The 20,168-nt window shown below is 47.5% G+C and overlaps 1 protein-coding gene across 4 annotated transcripts in view; it reads right to left on the reverse strand.

Moving 5' to 3' along the window:
- The window catches only part of BBS9 (Bardet-Biedl syndrome 9), an 853,332-nt gene that overhangs the window by 406,078 nt on the left and 427,086 nt on the right, over positions 1–20,168 (reverse strand). For all 4 annotated transcript variants that reach the window (XM_063922539.1, XM_063922541.1, XM_063922538.1 and 1 more), the window contains one exon: positions 16,576–16,748. In XM_063922539.1, the coding sequence (XP_063778609.1) occupies positions 16,576–16,748 (173 nt within the window). The remainder of the gene's footprint in view (positions 1–16,575; positions 16,749–20,168) is intronic.

Consider the following 20,168-nt stretch of genomic DNA (forward strand, 5'->3'; position numbering starts at 1 on the left):
TGATACGGTTATAAAGTGAAACTAAAATCAATAATGAAAAAGCAGGTAATATACTTAAGGTTGTTTATTCTAAGATGCTGAGATACTTTCTTTCCCAACAGGTATAAATTCGGTTTAAAAGTCAATCAGTGATTGGGGCACGCTCCTGGTTTGAGCTTAAATTCTGAAGTGCAAGGTTCAATTGAAAGAACAAATGCTGTAATCTTTGTAAAGTCGAAAAAAAGAAAAAGAAAAAGAAAAATGCCACAAAAAAATATTAATGATAATATGTACTAAAGTCCAAACGGTTTACAAGTCTATACAGACAGCGGCGTCCCGCTAATCTGTGCTCTGAAGTGAAGGATTCTCTTGTGAAGTGATGAACAGTTGACAGCGGTAGTGTATGCTTTGGTTAGAGTGGAGAATAAGGACTCTGGACTGGCGCTATACCTCCTGCAGCACGTCCCACAGTAGAGCGCCCGAATCAGGCCCGCTCTGTGGGGCCGCTGACCTGGGGTGTGCGCCTGTCACAGAGGCGAAGTGGACCCGGCCTGGGCTCTCCGAGCGGCTTGCCGCGCCTCTCCTCCTCCTACAGGGACTTACCTTCTCCCTTCCCCTCCGCCTTCCACTCTCCTCTGTCTCGGGCTTCTTCCGTCGCCTGGCAACCGGTTGCTTCCGGAACTCCGGATCACGTGACCGGATGGTTTGCGGAAAGGATTAGCAGTACTGTCCTTCTTTGTAGTGAATATTCGTCCTCAGTCCAATGTAGTATAGATGGGTAGCTCCAACGCGTTTCGACCTGTTAGGGTCTTCCTCTGGGATTGTAACCATCTTGGGCCACTGTTACTGTAATGCTCTAATGTTATTGGCCGGCCCAATAAACTATGGAGCATTGTATGGCTTGGGATGGTGTGGTTTGTTTTCTAGGTTTTTAGTCCCTTGCCGGTTAAATTATAACCAGGCTTCAGCAATTTGGTGGCATGGAACTCATGATTCCACAAACCTGTCTGCAGACAAATATTCAAGAGCTTGAAAAAATTGGGAACAGTTAGCCACAATTACAGCACACTTTTTGTTTAGTGGCAAATGTAGAGGAAGAAGTCATTACTTTGAGTATATGGTGGCATAAAGTCCCAGCTTAGGTGGGACAGCCCAGACTTGTGCAGTCAACATATGGCAGAGGCTTGTGATTTAGCGATGGTGGCATCAATTTGTAGAACATGGATGCACCATCTTACTCTGTATAGCAGCTTGCACGGGGAGACTGCACTCATTTCAAGGGACTACAATTAAACATAACTTACCTACCAATGGCCCTCATTCCGAGTTGTTCGCTCGCAAGGCGAATGTAGCAGAGTTACACACGCTAAGCCGCCGCCTACTGGGAGTGAATCTTAGCTTCTTAAAATTGCGACCGACGTACGCGCAATATTGCGATTACAAACGAGTTAGCAGTTTCTGAGTAGCTTCAGACTTACTCTGCCTGTGCGATCAGTTCAGTGCTTTTCGTTCCTGGCTGACGTCATAAACACACCCAGCGTTCGCCCAGGCACTCCCACCGTTTCTCCGGCCACTCCTGCGTTTTTTCCGGAAACGGTAGCGTTTCCAGCCACACGCCCCTAAAACGCCGTGCATCCGCCCAGTAACACCCATTTCCTGTCAATCACAATGCGAACGTCGGAGCGATGAAAATGCCGTGAGTAAACTTACTTTCTTCATAGTAAAGTTACTTGGCGCAGTCGCAGTGCGAACATTGCGCATGCGCACTAAGAGAATTCTCACTGCGATGCGATGAAAAACTCCGAGCGAACAACTCGGAATGAGGGCCAATGTAAAATAAGGGGAATGCACTGGGAAATAGGAATACTTTTGCAATCAATTGAAGAATTAGGCAAATATATAGTGATACAATATATAAAATTTTTCTCCTCTCTAAGTATAAGTAAAAAGTTTTGGCCAGAACAATAGGAAAGTGCTGGAAAAACCATGAATGATGGGGATCCTACTAACTATGTGAACTACATGTGAGTATTAGGGGGAAATGCATTGTAGACCTGCTGTGGGTTTCATCACACCCCCACGGCTGTCACGCCCCCTATCCGGGATCCTGAAAATGAAAAGGTGGTAATCCTATTGGAGGTGTGTCTAGCACTGAAAGGCGCTACAGTAGGCTGCTCCTTATCACACTCTTGTCCCCTGCAGGCAACTTTATTTTGTTATACTCCAAAGTGGAAAATGCATGTAACACCCATGCACCACTGCTCTGCTATGCAGCTAACAAGCCTTCCAATCTTTAGGACAGATAAGCATGAAAGAGCTAAGGCTGCAGTCTGTTAAGCTCTAATGACATCACTGGTGTCGTTTCTGTAAACTACTGTGGGAAGAAATGAACAAGCCCTGAAAAGCCCATATTGGAAATGAAATTCTGAGCTGCATGCAAAAATAAGAATTTACTCACCGGTAATTCTATTTCTCGTAGTCCGTAGTGGATGCTGGGTACTCCGTAAGGACCATGGGGTATAGACGGGCTCCGCAGGAGACTGGGCACTCTTAAAAGAAAGATTAGGTACTATGGCCCTCATTCCGAGTTGTTCGCTCGGTATTTTTCATCGCATCGCAGTGAAAATCCGCCTAGTACGCATGCGCAATGTTCGCACTGCGACTGCGCCAAGTAACTTTACTATGAAGAAAGTATTTTTACTCACGGCTTTTTCTTCGCTCCGGCGATCGTAATGTGATTGACAGGAAATGGGTGTTACTGGGCGGAAACATGGCGTTTCAGGGGCGTGTGGCAAAAAACGCTACCGTTTCCGGAAAAAACGCAGGAGTGGCCGGAGAAACGGTGGGAGTGCCTGGGCGAACGCTGGGTGTGTTTGTGACGTCAACCAGGAACGACAAGCACTGAAATGATCGCACAGGCAGAGTAAGTCTGGAGCTACTCTGAAACTGCTAAGTAGTTAGTAATCGCAATATTGCGAATACATCGGTCGCAATTTTAAGAAGCTAAGATTCACTCCCAGTAGGCGGCGGCTTAGCGTGTGTAACTCTGCTAAATTCGCCTTGCGACCGATCAACTCGGAATGAGGGCCTATATCTGGTGTGCACTGGCTCCTCCCTCTATGCCCCTCCTCCAGACCTCAGTTAGGGAAACTGTGCCCGGAAGAGCTGACATTACTAGGAAAGGATTTGGAATCCAGGGTAAGACTCATACCAGCCACACCAATCACACCGTACAACTCGTGATAACTATACCCAGTTAAAAGTATGAACAATAACTGAGCCTATCTCAACAGATGGCTCATACAATAACCCTTTAGTTAAGCAATAACTATATACATGTATTGCAGAGAGTCCGCACTTGGGACGGGCTCCCAGCATCCACTACGGACTACGAGAAATAGAATTACCGGTGAGTAAATTCTTATTTTCTCTGACGTCCTAGTGGATGCTGGGTACTCCGTAAGGACCATGGGGATTATACCAAAGCTCCCAAACGGGCGGGAGAGTGCGGATGACTCTGCAGCACCGAATGAGCAAACTCAAGGTCCTCCTCAGCCAGGGTATCAAACTTGTAGAATTTTGCAAAAGTGTTTGAACCCGACCAAGTAGCAGCTCGGCAAAGTTGTAAAGCCGAGACCCCTCGGGCAGCCGCCCAAGAAGAGCCCACCTTCCTCGTGGAATGGGCTTTTACTGATTTAGGATGCGGCAGTCCAGCCGCAGAATGTGCAAGCTGAATCGTGCTACAGATCCAGCGAGCAATAGTCTGCTTTGAAGCAGGAGCACCCAGCTTGTTGGGTGCATGCAGGATAAATAGCGAGTCAGTTTTTCTGACTCTAGCCGTCCTGGAAACAGAAAGTTTCAGGGCCCGGACTACGTCCAGCAACTTGGAATCCTCCAAGTCCATAGTAGCCGCAGGCACCACAATAGGTTGGTTCAAATGAAACGATGATACCACCTTAGGGAGAAATTGGGGACGAGTCCTCCATTCTGCCCTTTCCATATGGAAGATCAGATATGGGCTTTTACATGACAAAGCCGCCAATTCTGACACACGCCTAGTCCAAGCTAAGGCCAAAAGCATGACCACTTTCCACGTGAGATATTTTAGCTCCACGGTCTTAAGTGGCTCAAACCAGTGGGATTTTAGGAATCCAACACACGTTAAGATCCCAAGGTGCCACTGGAGGCACAAAAGGGGCTGAATATGCAGCACCCCTGTAACAACGTCCGAACTTCAGGCAGTGAAGCCAGTTCTTTTTGAGAGAAAAAGGGATAGGGCCGAAATCTTGGCCTTTATGGATCCTAATTTTAGGCCCATAGTCACTCCTGACTGTAGGAAGTGCAGGAATCGACCCCCTGGAATTCCTCTGTAGGGCCTTCCCGGCCACACACCAAGCAACCTATTTTCGCCATATACAGTGAAAAAGTCTTGCTGCAACGTCTTTCCTACCCTTTATCAGCGTAGGAATAACTGCATCCGGAATGTCCTTTTCCGCTAGGATCCGGCGTTCAACCGCCATGCCATCCAACGTAGCCGCGGTAAGTCTTGGATCAGACAGGGTCCCTGTTGCAACATGTCCTGACTGAGAGGCAGAGGCCCTGGGTCCTCTGAGAGCATTTCTTGCAGTTCCGGGTACCGAGTCCTTCTTGGCCAATCCGGAGCAAAGAATATTGTTCACACTCCTCCGTTTATTACAATTCTCAGCCCTTGGGTCTGAGAGGAAGAGGAGGGAATATATAGACCGACTGGAACACCCACGGTGTTACTAGTGCGACCACAGCTATCGCCTGAGAGTCCCTTGACCCAGCGTAAAACCTTTTTTATCTTTTTATTGAGGTGGGACGCCATGTAGTCCACCTGAGGCAGTTTCCATCAATTTGCAAAACTGCGTGAAGACTTCCTGATGAAGTCACCACTTTCCCGGGTGGAGGTCGTGTCCACTCCCGGAATGAACACTGCTGACAGTGCGCTTACTTGATTCTCCGCCCAGCGAAGAATTCTGGTGGCTTCTACCCTCGCCACCCTGCTCCTTGTGCCGCCCTGGCGGTTTACATGAGCCCCTGCGGTCTGACTGGATCAGAACCGGTTGGTCGCGAAGCAGGAACTCCGCTTGACTTAGGGCGTTGTATATGGCCCTTAGTTTCAGGATATTGATGTGAAGGCAAGTCTGTTGGCTTGACCACAAACCTTGGAATTTTCTTCCCTGTGTAACTGCCCCCCACCCTCGGAGGCTTGCATCCGTGGTCACCAGGACCCAGTCCTGAATGCCGAATCTGCGGCCCTCGAGAAGGTGAGCACTCCGCAGCCACCACAGGAGAGACACCCTGGCCCTGGGGGATAGGGTGATTAACCGATGCATCTGAAGATGTGATCCGGACCACTTGTCCAGTAAGTTCCATTGTCCTTGCATGGAACCAGCCGAAGGGGATGGCCTCGTATGATGCCATCATCCTTCCCAGGACTCGAGTGCAGTGATGCACTGACACCTGTTTTGGTTTTCAATAGATTCCTGACCAGTGTCATGAGCTCCTGAGCTCTCTCTATCGGGAGATAAACCCTCTTCTGTCTGTGTCTAGGATCATGCCTAGGCGAGGCAGATGAGCTGTAGGAACCAACTGCGACTTCGGAATATATAGAATCCAGTCGTGTTGCCGTTTCACTTCTAGAGAGGGTGATACGCTGTCCAGCAACTGCTCTCTTGATCTCGCTTTTATGAGGAGATCATCCAAGTATGTGATAATAGTGACACCTTGCTTCCGCAGGAGCACCATCATATCCGCCATTACCTTGGTGAAATTGGTAATGACAATCCCGTACCGCAATTCTGAGGTACGCCTGATGAGGTGGATAAATGGGGACACGAAGGTATGCATCCCTTATGTCCCGATTCATTTCAGGCTTGCAATGACCGCTCTTAGCGATTCCATCTTGAACCTGAACCTTTTCAGGTATATGTTCAGGGATTTTAATTCAATATGGGTCTAACCGAACAGTCTGGTTTCGGGATTATAACATGGTCGAATAATAACACCCTCTTGTTGAAGGAGGGGACCCTTGACCACCACCTGTTGAAGATACAATTTACGAATTGCAGTTAACACTGGCTCCCTCTCTTGGGGGGAAGCCCGCCGGGTCCTCGGTGAGGGGGCATCTTCTCACAGTCCAGCCTGTATCCCTGCGATACAATTTCTATTGCCCAGGGATCTAACAGGGAGTGAACCCACTTGTGGCTGAACTTACGAAGGCGTGTCCCCACCGGGCCTAGCTCCGCCTGTGGAGCCCCAGCGACATGCGGTGGATTTTTGTAGAGGCCGGGGAGGACTTCTGTTCCTGGGGACTAGCTGTGTTTTACAGCTTCTTTCTTCTGCCCCCGGCTCTGACAAGAAAGGACACACCTCAGACTTTCTTGTTTCTTTATTCGAAAAGCTGCATTTAATAATGTCGTGCTTTCCTAGGCTGTGCAGGAATATAAGGCAAAATATCAGAATTACCAGCTATAGCTGTGGAGACCAGGCCCGAGAACCTTTCTCCACACAATCCTCAGCCTTCCATATGCCTCTTAAGTCGGCATCATCTGTCCAATGTATATTCTACAGGACACGTCAAGCAGAAATCGACATAGCTTTTGTCTCTAGGACCCAGTATACTCATGTCCCTTTGGGCATGCTTTATAATTATATATCTATCACTTAAGACAGCATCTTAAAATATTTATATGCATACTAGGGTCTCAATCTCTGCTGATAAGGTACCTGTCCACGCTGCCACAGCGCTATAAACCCATGCCGACACAATCGCCGGTCTGGGTAGTATACTAGAATGTGCACACTATCTGCAGGATCCCTGAGAATAGCTAGTGCAAACAGGACACCCAAGGGGAAGATTCTCAACACATCCTGGCCCTAGTGGGGAAAGGATACAGCCTGAGAATTCTCTTGTGGGAAGCTGCCGTCTCTTGTCTGGAGATTCCCGCTCTTTTTCCTCATGAGAGGAGGGAAATTTACCTCAGCATTCTTCCCCTTAACATGTGTACTCTCGTGTCAGGGACAGATGAGTCATCAGTGATATGCAAATCATCTTTTATTCCAATAATCATATATTGAATATCTTTTAGCCCTCTTGGCTGTAACTTTGCATTATCGTAGTCGACAGTGGAGTTAAACTCCGTGTCGATACTTTGTTATTTTGGATAGTGAGCATAGAGAGACTCTGAAGGACTCTGTGACATAGGGACAGACCAGGGTAGATTTCCTTTCTGTTCCCTAACCTTTTGTGCAATAATTTTACCTCAGCACTTACACATATCCAAACAAGTGTCGGCGTTGTTGACGGAGACACCCACTCACACACTTATCCGCTCTATCACCTCCTTAGAGGAGCCTTTTACCTCAGACATGTCGACACACGCGTACCGACACACCACACACACAGGGAATGCTCTATTTGAAGACAGTTCCCCCACCAGGCCCTTTGGAGAGACAGAGAGAGAGAGTTTGCCAGCACACACCACAGCGCTATATAATACAGGGATGTACACTATACTGAGTGATTTTTCCCCTATAGCAGCTTATATACACAGTTTTGCGCCTAAATTTATGTGCCCCCCTCTCTTTTTTACCCTTTGTGTACCAGGATACTGCAAGGGAGAGCCTGGGGAGCTTCCTTCCAGCTGAGCTGTGAAGAGAAAATGGCGCTGGTGTGCTGAGGAAGAAGGCCCGGCCCCCTCAGCGGCGGGCTTCTGTCCTTTTATGTACTTTAATGGCGGGGGTTAATGCACATATACAGTTTATCAGACTGTATTATGTGCTTTTCGCCAAGTAAGGTAATCTAATTGCTGCCCAGGGCGCCCCCCCCCCCAGCGCCCTGCACCCATCAGTGACCGGAGTGTGTAGTGTGCTAAGGGAGCAATGGCGCACAGCTGCAGTGCTGTGCGCTACCTTAATGAAGACCGGAGTCTTCAGCCGCCGATTTTCAACTTCTCTTCGTTCTTCTGGCTCTGCAAGGGGGACGGCGGCGCGGCTCCGGGACCGGACGACCGAGGACTGGGCCTGTGTTCGATCCCTCTGGAGCTAATGGTGTCCAGTAGCCTTAGAAGCCCAAGCTAGCTGCAAGCAGGTAGGTTCGCTTCTCTCCCCTCAGTCCCACGTAGCAGTGAGTCTGTTGCCAGCAGATCTCACTGAAAATAAAAAACCTAACAAATACTTTCTTTTCTAGGAAGCTCAGGAGAGCCCCTAGGGTGCATCCAGCTCTGGCCGGGCACAGATACTAACTGAGGTCTGGAGGAGGGGCATAGAGGGAGGAGCCAGTGCTCACCAGATATAGTACCTAATCTTTCTTTTAAGAGTGCCCAGTCTCCTGCGGAGCCCGTCTATACCCCGTGGTCGTTACGGAGTACCCAGCATCCACTAGTACGTCAGAGAAAGGGTTGTATATGTGGGCATCTGCAAAGCTGTATTTACTCCTTAATGCTAACACAAGAGTCCATTCAGCTAATACGGTTTGTGTGTCTGCAAGTAGGATGTCGTGCCCATTGATTTATACCATTTAAAATTGATGTGTGTACAGGTGTTGATTCTGCAGTTGTGTAGGCACACACAGTTACTTAACCAGTGGTGTTGGTTTATTGATAGATAGCAGGTACAGCTGTTACATGTACACTGGTGATGGAGTGTAGCTTGAACTGAGTTGGGTTTCATACAGCTGACCAGCTGGTGAGTGTATGCTGCAAATGGATAGCGGTGCAGGGATGCTGGAAAACATTGAAGTTTGTGGGAAATCGCAGGTCTCTCTGGAGCTGAACAGGAAACTTCTGTCTCCAACCATGTCACACCACAGTCTTACACAGTAAATAACAAGATGGCCCCTGCACATGCTCAGTAGAGATCTTGGCGGCCTTCTTGGGATAGGGCATGAATACTACCTGGAGAACAAGAAGACTTGCGTCTGCACAGTAGCGTACTCCTCTTTATACATGCACAACTCTGAATTGCACTGAGCTTTAAATACACGCCCAGGACACACCTACAAGTCAGGGAGGTCCTGTGTGATTGTACTGTTGCCACCCAGATTCCGCCTTAATTTCACAGAAAGACAGATTCAGCTACTTAGTGAAGTATAAAAGCTTCTATTATTTTATAGCTATAGGGCCTTATTCAGAGATGGACTCTAATATTCTACAGTCAAGATAAGGAGTGTTATGGTAGACCTACCATTGTTAACTCTCTTTCTGTGAGGTACATTGGGTTCCACAGGGAAACATCGAAGTAGAGTGGATCTTGATCCAGAGGCACCAACAGGCTAAAGCTTTAGGCTGTCCCAGGATGCATTGGGGCCTCCTCTAGAACCCTGCCTCCAGGCATTGTTAGCTCAGTTTTGTTAACCAGCCCAATGCAGGAGCAGGATGGAGAGAAGGTAGATGTTAGTCACATAGAACCACATTCTCACAACAGAAGAAGGGACCAGCGGCTAATGCCATACAAACCCATAGAAGCTAGATGCATCAGGGTGGGCGCCCTATGGAACCCAATGTACCTCTCAGAAAGAGAGTTAACAATGGTAAGCCTACCATAACTCTCCTTTTCTGCAGCAGGTTCCATTCAGGGATGTCTTAAAGCAGTTCCTCAAGGGAGTGGAAGCGCCGTAGTGAGTGTGAGAACCCGGCGTCCAAAGGAAGCATCCTGGGAGGCGGAAGTATCAAAGGCATAGAACCTAATAAACGTGTTCACAGAGAACCACGCAGCCGCCTTGCACAATTGTTCTGCGGATGCGGCACGGTCCAACAGGCAGAGTAGAATGGGCATTAATAGCAGCAGGAGCTGGGAGACCAGCCTGCGCATAAGCTTGTGCAATCACCATTCTAATACATCTGGCCAAGGTTTGCTTATTCGCAGGCCAGCCATGTTTGAGAAACCCAAACAAAATAAAAAGGGAACCTGACCTACTGATAGAGGCAGTCCTCTCCACATATATAAGGAGAGCCCATACCACATCCAAAGACCGCTCTTTGGAGGACAAATCTGAAGAGATAAAGGCCGGAAGCACAATCTCTTGGTTAAGGTGAAAAGATGACACCACCTTAGGTAAATAACCTGGGCGAGTTCTAAGAACTGCCCGATCACTATGAAATATTAGAAAGGGTGGACAACAGGACCATGTGCCTAAGTCAGACACCCTTCTTGCAGAGGCAATAGCCAGTGAAAACAAGACCTTGGCAGTGAGCCATTTAATCTTCACCGAGATTCAAAAGGACACTCTTGCAGGGCCTTCAGGACAACAGACAGATCCCATGGAGCCACAGGAGGGACATAGGGAGGCTGAATCCGTAACACACCCTGAGTGAATGTATGAACGTCAGGTAAAGACGCAATTTTTCTATGAAACCATACCGACAAGGCAGATATGTGAACCTTGAGGGAGGCCAGACAAAGACCTAAGTCCAGGCCTCTTTGCAGAAAAGCCAGAATTGTGAAAGATCTGAATCTGTATGTATCATAATTCTTATCAGCACACCAGTTGAAGTTAGAATTCCAGACCCTGTAATAAATCCGAGCAGATGCCAGTTTGCTGGCTTTTAACATAGTTTGGATGACCGCCTCAGAGAATCCTTTGGCTCTCATGAGTGAAGTCTCAAAGGCCATGCCGTCAAAGCCAGCCTGGCCAGGTCCGGATAAAGACAAGGGTCCTGTATGAGGAGTTTTTGGCACTGAGGAAGTAGAAGAGTACGCTCTGTCGATAGACCCTCTATGTCTGAGAACCAATGCCATCTGGACCATGCTGGAGCGACTAGAAAAGTAGCATTCCTCCTTCTTGTTTGAACATCCGCAGGACCCTGGGCAGGAGTGACACTGGAGGGAACACGTAGGGCAGCCGAAAGTTACATGGAATTGCCAGTGCATCCACTAACGCTGCGTGAGGATCCCTGGTCCTTGATACGAAGACTGGAACCTTGCGATTGTGTTGAGACGCCATCAGGTCTACATCTGATAGGCCCCACTTGTCCACTAGGAGTTGAAACACTTCTGGATGAAGACTCCACTCTCCGGCGTGTATGTCCTGGCGACCGAGGAAGTCCGATTCCCAGTTTAGGACCCCCGGAATGAACACTGCCGATATTGCTGGCAGATGGCGCTCCGCCCAACTAAGGATTTTTGACACTTCCATCATAGCCATGCGGCTTTGAGTGCCGCCTTGATGGTTTATGTATGCCATCGTAGTGGCATTGTCTGACCGTACTTGAACCAGACTGTTCTGTACCAGAGACAGGGAGAGAGTCAATGCATTGAACACCGCCCGCAACTCCAGTATGTCTATTTAGAGGAGTAACTCCTCCTTGGTACAGCGACCCTGAAAAGAGTGTTGCTCCAACACCGCACCCCATCCCCTCAGACTGGCATCTGTTGTCAGAAGGTCCCAGTCAGGGACCCAGAAGGGACGGCCCCTGCTCAATTGCTGGCCCTGTAGCCACCAGGTCAGCGACAGATGAACCTCCGAAGTCAAAGTGATCATGTGAGATCTGATCCGATGAGGTATGCCATCCCATTTGGAAAGGATTAACCTCTGAGGGCGAGAATGAAATTAAGCATACTCTACCATGTCGAATGCTGACACCATCAGGCCAAGTACTTGCATCGCCGAGTGTATCGACACTCTGGGGTGACAAAGGAAGCATCTTATCCTGTCTTGAAGTCTCAGGGCTTTTTCTGGAGACAGAAACAGTCGTTGAGTGTGTGTGTCCAGGAGTGCCCCCAGGTGCACCATGCTCTGAGCTGGGATCAGCGAGGATTTCTTCCAATTGACGAGCCACCCGTGGGCTTGTAGGAAGCTTACTGTCAGTTGTAGATGACTGAGGAGGACATCATGGGTGTTTGTCAGAACCAGCAAGTCGTCCAGATACAGCAGGACCCTGACTCCCTGGCGACGGAGATGGGCCGTCATTAAGGCTGTGACCTTGGTGAAGATCCGAGGAGCCGTAGCCAGTCCAAATGGCAGAGCCTAAAACTGATAGTGGAGGTTGCAAATAGCAAACCTCAGATACTGCTGATGCGACATGGCAATAGGTATATGCAGGTATGCATCCTGTATAACCAGGAATACCATATAGTCTCCGGGTTCCATAGCCAGTATAATTGAGTGCAGTGTTTCCATATGGAACTTGGACACTCTCACAAACTTGTTCAGTGATTTGAAGTTGAGTATACTGTAGGTCGGAAAGACCCATTGGGCTTCTGAACTAAAAATAGGGTCAAGTAGTAACCTCTGCCTCTCTGGGCCAGAGGAACCGGCACTACCACTTCTGTATTCAGGAGAGAACTGACAACCTTTTAAAAAGCTTGCACCTTTAACCGGTTTAAAGGGCTAACTGTGGTGCAAAACTGGCGAAGGGGACGTCTCTTAAAGGAGACTGCTTACCCGTTATAGACAATTTCTCGCACCCATGCGTTTGAAGTGGTCATTAACCAGACCTGGGTGAACTGCAGAAGTCGGTCTCCTACCCTGGGGTCCCCCAGGGGGGGGCCAGCCTCGTCATGCGGCAGGCTTGTCTTGTTTAGAAGCAGGCTGACAGGGTGCCCAGGACTGCTTTGCCTTGGGTTTAGTGGTTTTGGGAGCATGAGATTGTCTCGGGTATGCCTGACCTTTTGCTTTCCCTTGAGGGCGAAAGGAACGAAAAGTGGATCCTTTAACCTTCTGTGCAGAAGGATTAGTATTTGGGAGAAAGGCAGTCTTAGCATCTGCCAATTCAGACACAATTTTATTTAGGTATTCCTCAAACAAGATGTCCCCCTTACAGAGGTGTAGCTAGGTGTAGCTAGGTGCTGTGGTGCCCGGAGCAAGGGTATGTTTTGGCGCCCCCTCCCCTGTACTGCATTGGGGGCCTGGACAACATGTGGTGGCATGTTACATTTTAAAAGAAAAAATCCTAAATTGACCTTGTGGAGGTAAGGGTGGAAGTTTCCTTTGGGTTCCCCTATGTTTAATGTAGGGACAATGCGCATCGCAGACGCGCACCAAAATATGGGGGCGTGGCTTCATGGGGAAGGGGCTTGGCCACATAATAGTACCTATTACACAACACAGTATAGTCCGTTATTTAAATTACACCACTTAGTAGTGTCCGTTACACTACACTGCACAGTAATACCTCTTATACACTTTACGACACAAAGTAGAGTCCCTTATACATGTTACACTACTGTAGAGCCGCTTATACACGTAACACCACAGTAGAGCCACTTATACACGTTACAACACAGTAGAGACGCTAATACACATTATGCCAAGAGAGAGAAGTGCTGCAGCAGCAGCTGGGGCAGAGAGAGGTGATGTAGCATCAATGTAGAGAGAGGTGCTGTAGCAGGTGGGTAGAGTGGGGTGCTGCAGCAGCCGAGGCAGGGAGAGGTGCTGCAGCAGTTGGGGCAGAAAGAGGTGCTGCAGCAGGTGGGGCAGAAAGAGATATTGCAAGACAGAAGTAACCCTGCTACACAGCTAAAAGCAGACAGTGAGATGTATAATGAGGACGGCAGAGCTCCTGCATGTGCTGGCTGTCAGTATCTCCTGCTATCGCCTCTGGTCTGCATTGCACCCTACCTACTCTGTGAGTCAGAATCAGTCCGCCCCTCTGCTTCTCCTCCTCCTGCTCTGTGGCTGCCTGTACAGCGGCCCATGGTACAGCAGATGGAGAGAGGGGGTTGGTCAGGCAGTAGCGCGCCCTTTATCTTTTCCAGCACCCAGAGCTTGCGCTCCACCAGAGCCACCCTCGCTACACCCCTGCACCCTTAAAGTGGAGTAATATCAAGGTCTTTTTGGTCCACCTTCCTTGACCTCAGCCACAGAATATGGATAGCCAGGACAGACGTACTCGACGCCTTGGCTGCCAACACACCCGCCTCAGAGGACACCTCCTGAATGTAATAGGCGGCGGTGGTAATGTGAGACAGGTATTGTCTGGCATTGTCAGATATATCCTCAGGCAGCTCTTCTTCTAATGCCTGAACCCATGCTTCAATTCCTTTTACAGCCCAAGAGGTCGCAATAGTGTGTCTTAGTACAGCACCCTTAAGGCAGTAAATAGATTTCAGGCATCCCTCCACACGCATATTGGTCGGTTCCTACAGTGAGGGGACAGTGGTTACAGGCAGAGTGGACGACACCATTAGGTGGGTGACATGAGAACACACCGGCGGTGAATTTTCCCACTTGTTACCTAACTCTGCAGGCAGAGGATAGCGAGCCAAGGCCCGTTTAGCCAGAGGGAATATCTTCCTTGGATTAGAACAGGGCTCCTGCCTGATGTCCACCAAATGGTCAGAATGGGGTAATAGGTTTTTGACCACCATCTGTCGTTAAACATATCGGTTTTCTTAGCCACAGTAGTGGAATCCTCATCATCAGTTATTTCTAGCATTTGCTTAATAGCAACCACAAGGACAGGGACATCAATTTGCAATGGAGAATCCTCGTCAGAAATAACTGATACAGTGTCTGACAGGACAGTATGCTCCCCCTCCTCTTCAGATGAAACATCTGAAAGACTCATGGATTGTGAGCAGGAAGCAGCCCGCTTAGATGACTCAGAGACACTAGATTGACCTGGAGAATATTTTTGTCTGACCAAGGAATGATTTAATTGCTGTAGCTGGTTAGACAAATTTTCCACGGATTATCCATAGGGACAATTTGTGGCTGTAATGGCACAGTTGGTCCCAAAGGGGGTATAAGGCGTTCCACCAGAGTACCCAATAGTTTTGTGAACACAGCCCAGGGTGGCTCCTGATTGGTTACAGGAGCTGCGGACCGACTGGGAGATGTATGATACATAGTACACAGACCATCATACACAGCTTCCCCCTCTGGTAAATCTTTGGCACATGCTCTGAATGATGCAGAAGCGTCCACAGACTTACTGCCCTTCTTGTTAGACATTGAACACAAATGCAACAACAGAGCGACTTAGTACGATAAAGCCAGACAGAGTACAATACCTGCGAATAAATCTGTTAGTATGTGACTGTAGACACAGTACACAACACCAGTGAATAAATCCGGTATTATGTGACTGAGTACGTACTATATATATGAACCTGACGCACCTAGGGTACAGAATATAGTGATAGATATATCTTGGAAATACTGAAAGTGAAACCACACAGCAGATACAGACACACACAGTCACAGGCAATACAGATAATTATTATGACAATAAAACTGCACTGGACTAGTATATGTACAGATATCTCCTATATATTTGCCCAGATCTGTGACTCTCTGACTATGTGTATAACGCTGGGCGGAGTCACACAGCATTAGGAAATGAGTCACAGATCTGGGCAAATATCTGGTCAAACACCTCACCGCACGCCCCTGCAGCTATAACCCCCAGCATGCGGTACTAGCAGCACTGTAACCCCTGGAGTACGGAGCTATGTGTAGGACTGGACGCCCCCTGTATATACCCCATGTGGGGGCAGCTCTGTAGTCCCTGTGCCCTGGCTGCTGGATGCCGCTCTCCCCGCTGACTCCCCTCCTCTCCCAGCCCAGGTGGCTGCACCCTCCGCTCCGTGTTTCCCACTCCCCCCCCCCCCCACCAGCCGCATCCTCTGGTGCCACCTGCCTGCAGGGCCGAGGAGGAGAAGCTCTGGCCAGCGGGATGGAGAGAGGCGAGCTGGCCAGGAAAGGTGAGGGACCTGCGGCGGGGAGTCTCCTCCAATAACCCCAACCCTATTATACATACCCCATCCCCATTATATATACCCCCCACAGTGTACCCATCCCCATTATATATACCCCCCCACAGTGTACCAATCCCCATTATATATACCCCCCCAAAGTGTACCCCACTCCATTATATACACCTTAATATAGTCTCTCCCCCACCCACGGCACGCCCGCCCCTGGCCCTTCCCCCACCCGCAGTGCACCCGGACCCCCTCCCCTATCCTCGGCGCCCCTGCAAACCCCCCTCCACCACCCGCAGCGCCTCTAGACCCCATCCCCCATTTGGGGCACCCCGATCCTACCCCTCCCCCACCCGATGCGCCTCCGGACCCCCTCCCCCACCCACGGCGCACCCGCACCTCCCCCACCCGCGGCGGACCCGCGCACAGCCCTTCCCCCACCTTCGGCACCCCTGCACGAACCCCTCCCCCACCCACGACACACCCACCCCTCCATCACCTGCAGCACCTCCGGACCCCATCCACGGTATCCCCACACCTACCCCACCCGCGACACCACCGTGATGGAGCTGCAGTGTCACTATGACATACAGTGCTCACAGCACGGTTTTGAAGAAATTTTCTGTCAGAAAAATCTTTTTCAGGGCTGCCAAGTGCAGCGCACCTGTTAAGTGACCTGCTGCTGCAGACACCAACTGAAACTGAGCTCACAGTGCCTGAAGGCGGGGTTATAGAGGAGGCCCCAATGCATCCTGGGACAGCCTAAAGCTGTAGCCTGTTGGTGCCTCTGGATCAAGATCCACTCTACTCCGATGTTTCCCTGTGGAAACCAATGTAACCTGCTGCAGAAAGTGAGTATACAGTATTCCTGAATAATCTTGGCAGGCACGGTTTGAGTATTACAACAAAATGGAAACAGCATACCTCAAAATGTTGGTCTATTAGTTCAAAATATGGTTGCAGTGGAATTGGTCCAGAAAACAAGCATGCAAAGTCCTTAATTCCTTGCTTCCGGAAATACTCCTCAAAACGCAGGATGAGCTCTTTCGTAATAAGCCAGAGGTCCTCAAACTGCTCACTCTGGATCCTGTATCTCTCTAAAGTAAAACATGAAAGGTGAAAGTCTTGTGTTTTCTTGGAATAATCAGAATCAAGCACTGTGAGTCAGTGAAACTTGAAATAAAACATGTCATACTTTATATTGGGGGATGGAGTGTCCCCGGCCATTCCTTGGACAGCCAATACATTTTTTACTATGAAAACTATTCAGATGCTTATCACTGGAGACATATATGACTTGGAAGAGCTAACTGCTTTGTCAAAAGCAACATATTGGGCAGAATTCTCCTTTTACATGTCACACTTAAGAAGAAAACATCACAGCAAGGAATTTCTGTTATAGAAGCTTTTTTGTCCAAAGATACATATTGATATATTAAGTATATAGCACTGTCAAGAACAGTCAGTGCATGTGTCTCTGTAGTGTCAGAAATGGCAGTGCCATGGCAGAGCTTCTATTGAAATGTTAAATAGTAATGATGGCTAAAAAAGTTAAAAACTGCCCCCATATTCCTCCATTAACCAATGTATTATGGGCCGAGAGAGTTAGATTTGGGTGGGGTGTGTTTAAACTGAAATCTAAATTGCAGTGTAAAAATAAAGCAGCCAGTATTTACCCTGTACAGAAACAATATAACCCACCCAAATCTAACTCTCTCTGCACATTTTATATCTGCCCCCCCTACAGTGCAGCATGGTTCTGCCCGGACCGCTTACTTTCCCCGGTGGCCACGCCCCCCGACCGCCCACATTGCCGTTGGATACGCCCCCATTAGCCTACCACGCTGCAGCCTCCCGGAAGATGGTGCAGCATGGTAGGCACCTATGAAGCATATAGAGGTGATGTATCTTTAAGAACCATGTCCCTGCTCATTGCTAAGCAACAACACAATTAGTTATACATAACTCAATTATTTGTCCATACATCTAAATGTACTGTAAGTAGCACTGAATAAATACATTCACAACAGTATATGCTAGCAATCACAGAATTATGATGGAGCTAACATTTATATTATCACTGGAGACTACACATGTAATAGCTCTTTTAACCTTTGATAAATTATCCCATTTAACTTTACCCTCTACAATAAATTAATTGAAACAGGCTGAATTCCAGAGACCCAAAGTGACTCCATTATCCAGATTCACAAAGCACAACACAGGACATACAATTTACATGAAATATCATTATACAATATGTTTAGTGGGTCAGACTGCAGAAATGAGGTATGTTTATAAAACAGATGTTGCAGAGCATAGAGGGACCCATGTATGACAGAAACATTAACAGTGCACTTTCACTGAACTTTCTCTCATTTAAAGTTATTTGGTGCAAGAGAAAATAACATTACTATAACATAACTACAGGCAGTAAGCAATGTCCTCATGTTTTACCACATACAGAAATAATTAGACCTATCCTCTCCTGTGGCTGTTATATTGTATATTTATTTAATATTATCAAAGTATATTCAATTTGTCTGATTCATTAATGTATTTAGAAACTAAAAATATTTGGCTGCATGCAATGTGATGACATCATGAACAGTCAATGGGGGTAATTCAGAGTTGATCGAAGTAGCAAATTTGTTAGCAGTTGGGCAAAACTATGTGCACTGCAGGGGGGGGGGGGGGCAGATATAACATTTGCAGAGAGAGTTAGATTTGGGTGGGGTGTGTTCAAACTGAAATTTAAATTGCAGTGTAAAAATAAAGCAGGCAGTATATACCCTGCACAGAAACAAAATAACCCACCCAAATCTAACTCTCTCTGCACGTTATATCTGCTAACAAATGTGCTGCTGCGATCAACTGTGAATAAGGCCCAATGTACAGATCTGGTGATATCTTCATATGGGCCCTACACACTTTGCGATCCGCCACCGAGCTGCCTGACGGCGGATACGGCCGATGGGGGACCCGGCGGCAGGGGGCAGTGACGGGGGGAGTGAAGTTTCTTCACTCCCGTCACCTGGCTCCATAGCAGTGCAGGCCAATATGGACGAGATCGTCCATATTGGACTGCATGCCCAAGCGACGGGGCACCAGCGATGAACGAGCACGGGGCCGCGTATCGTTCATCGCTGGTGTCTCCACACTTAAAGATATGAACGGTATCTCGTTCATATCTTTCAGTATTATCGCCCAGTGTGTAGGGCTCATTAGAATCCTATATATACTGAAAGGTAGCAGCTCTGAGTAAGGAGCAGGAGAGCTTTGGCTGATGAGGCCACTTTACCTATAAGAATCAACTTAAAGAGCAGGGTGTGTGCCCTAAAACTGTGGGAGAACTAACTGCCAGCTTTGAAAGTAAGTTAAAGGGATCCTGTCACCAATGCCTCTAGCAAGAAATGGGAGTTTAAATATACCCTGTAATGATGGAGCAACTCTTTTGATCTATACTGTAACTTGCAATGGATGATTCGCACCAGATGTAGACTTGTATTAAGGCCGTTCACAAGAGCAACTGCAGGATATAAACAAGACTTGGCTAAGCTTCTCCCCTCAGTCTATCTCGGTGCAGACTTATCACTAGCGCTTACCTACAGAAAACAGCACACACTGTGGATCACAGGGACTCAGAGGTCATCTCAGTATCTAAAAAATTTTTTCCCTAATGAGAATAAATAAAAATGGACTAGATGGTCTGTCAGAGAACAGACTAGTTTTGTTCCTGGGTTGCTCCTTAAAAGTAATGTGGCCTCTGAAGTGCTATAGTAGTTTTTCTTATCTATCCTACAAACCAGTGGGGGGAATTCAATTAGGTGCGAGTTTGCAAGAGGTAAACTTGCATCGTAACACTACACTTCGCCTTCATGCGCTTACCCGAGAATCGTACAGTTCAATTAGAAATGCCAATTCGCATTAATCTCAGCGAGCTGTGCGGATTTTGACTATACAGCAAACTCAGAAAAGAGAATCAAAAGTGGGAAGACATTCCTTGACCCCAAAATGGGAAATTTTTAGCAGGACCATGTAGAAGGCTATTAATGGGCATTAGGAAAGTACTGGACGCTCTTAAAAGGTGTTAACTGGCTGACTTTGTGCACTTACACTTTTTTTTTAATAAAAACCTAACTTTTTTAATTTAATTACAAATGAATTAAATAAAAATTGCGCAAAAAAAAAAGGAGAGAAAACATAATTTGGGGGTAATTTGAGACCACTTTTCATAAAAATTTTTTTACTATATATATATATATATATATATATATGTATATATATAAAATGGGGGGACAGGGGTACTGGCGACGAGTGTGGCTAAAAACAATGTTTTTGTATGCTTATAATTAGAAGCCAAAAGATATTATAAAATTATAAAAACAGATTTTAATATATATACGAGAGTATAACAGTTTCAAAGAATGGTTTTAAAAACAAGAATAAAAAACTTTTGTCAATAAACGAGAAATATAAAAGGATAGGAATTCAGAACTTAGCTTGAAAATAGTGGG

The sequence above is a fragment of the Pseudophryne corroboree genome, chromosome 5, assembly GCF_028390025.1.
Source record: "Pseudophryne corroboree isolate aPseCor3 chromosome 5, aPseCor3.hap2, whole genome shotgun sequence".
Taxonomy (NCBI): Eukaryota; Metazoa; Chordata; class Amphibia; order Anura; family Myobatrachidae; genus Pseudophryne; species Pseudophryne corroboree.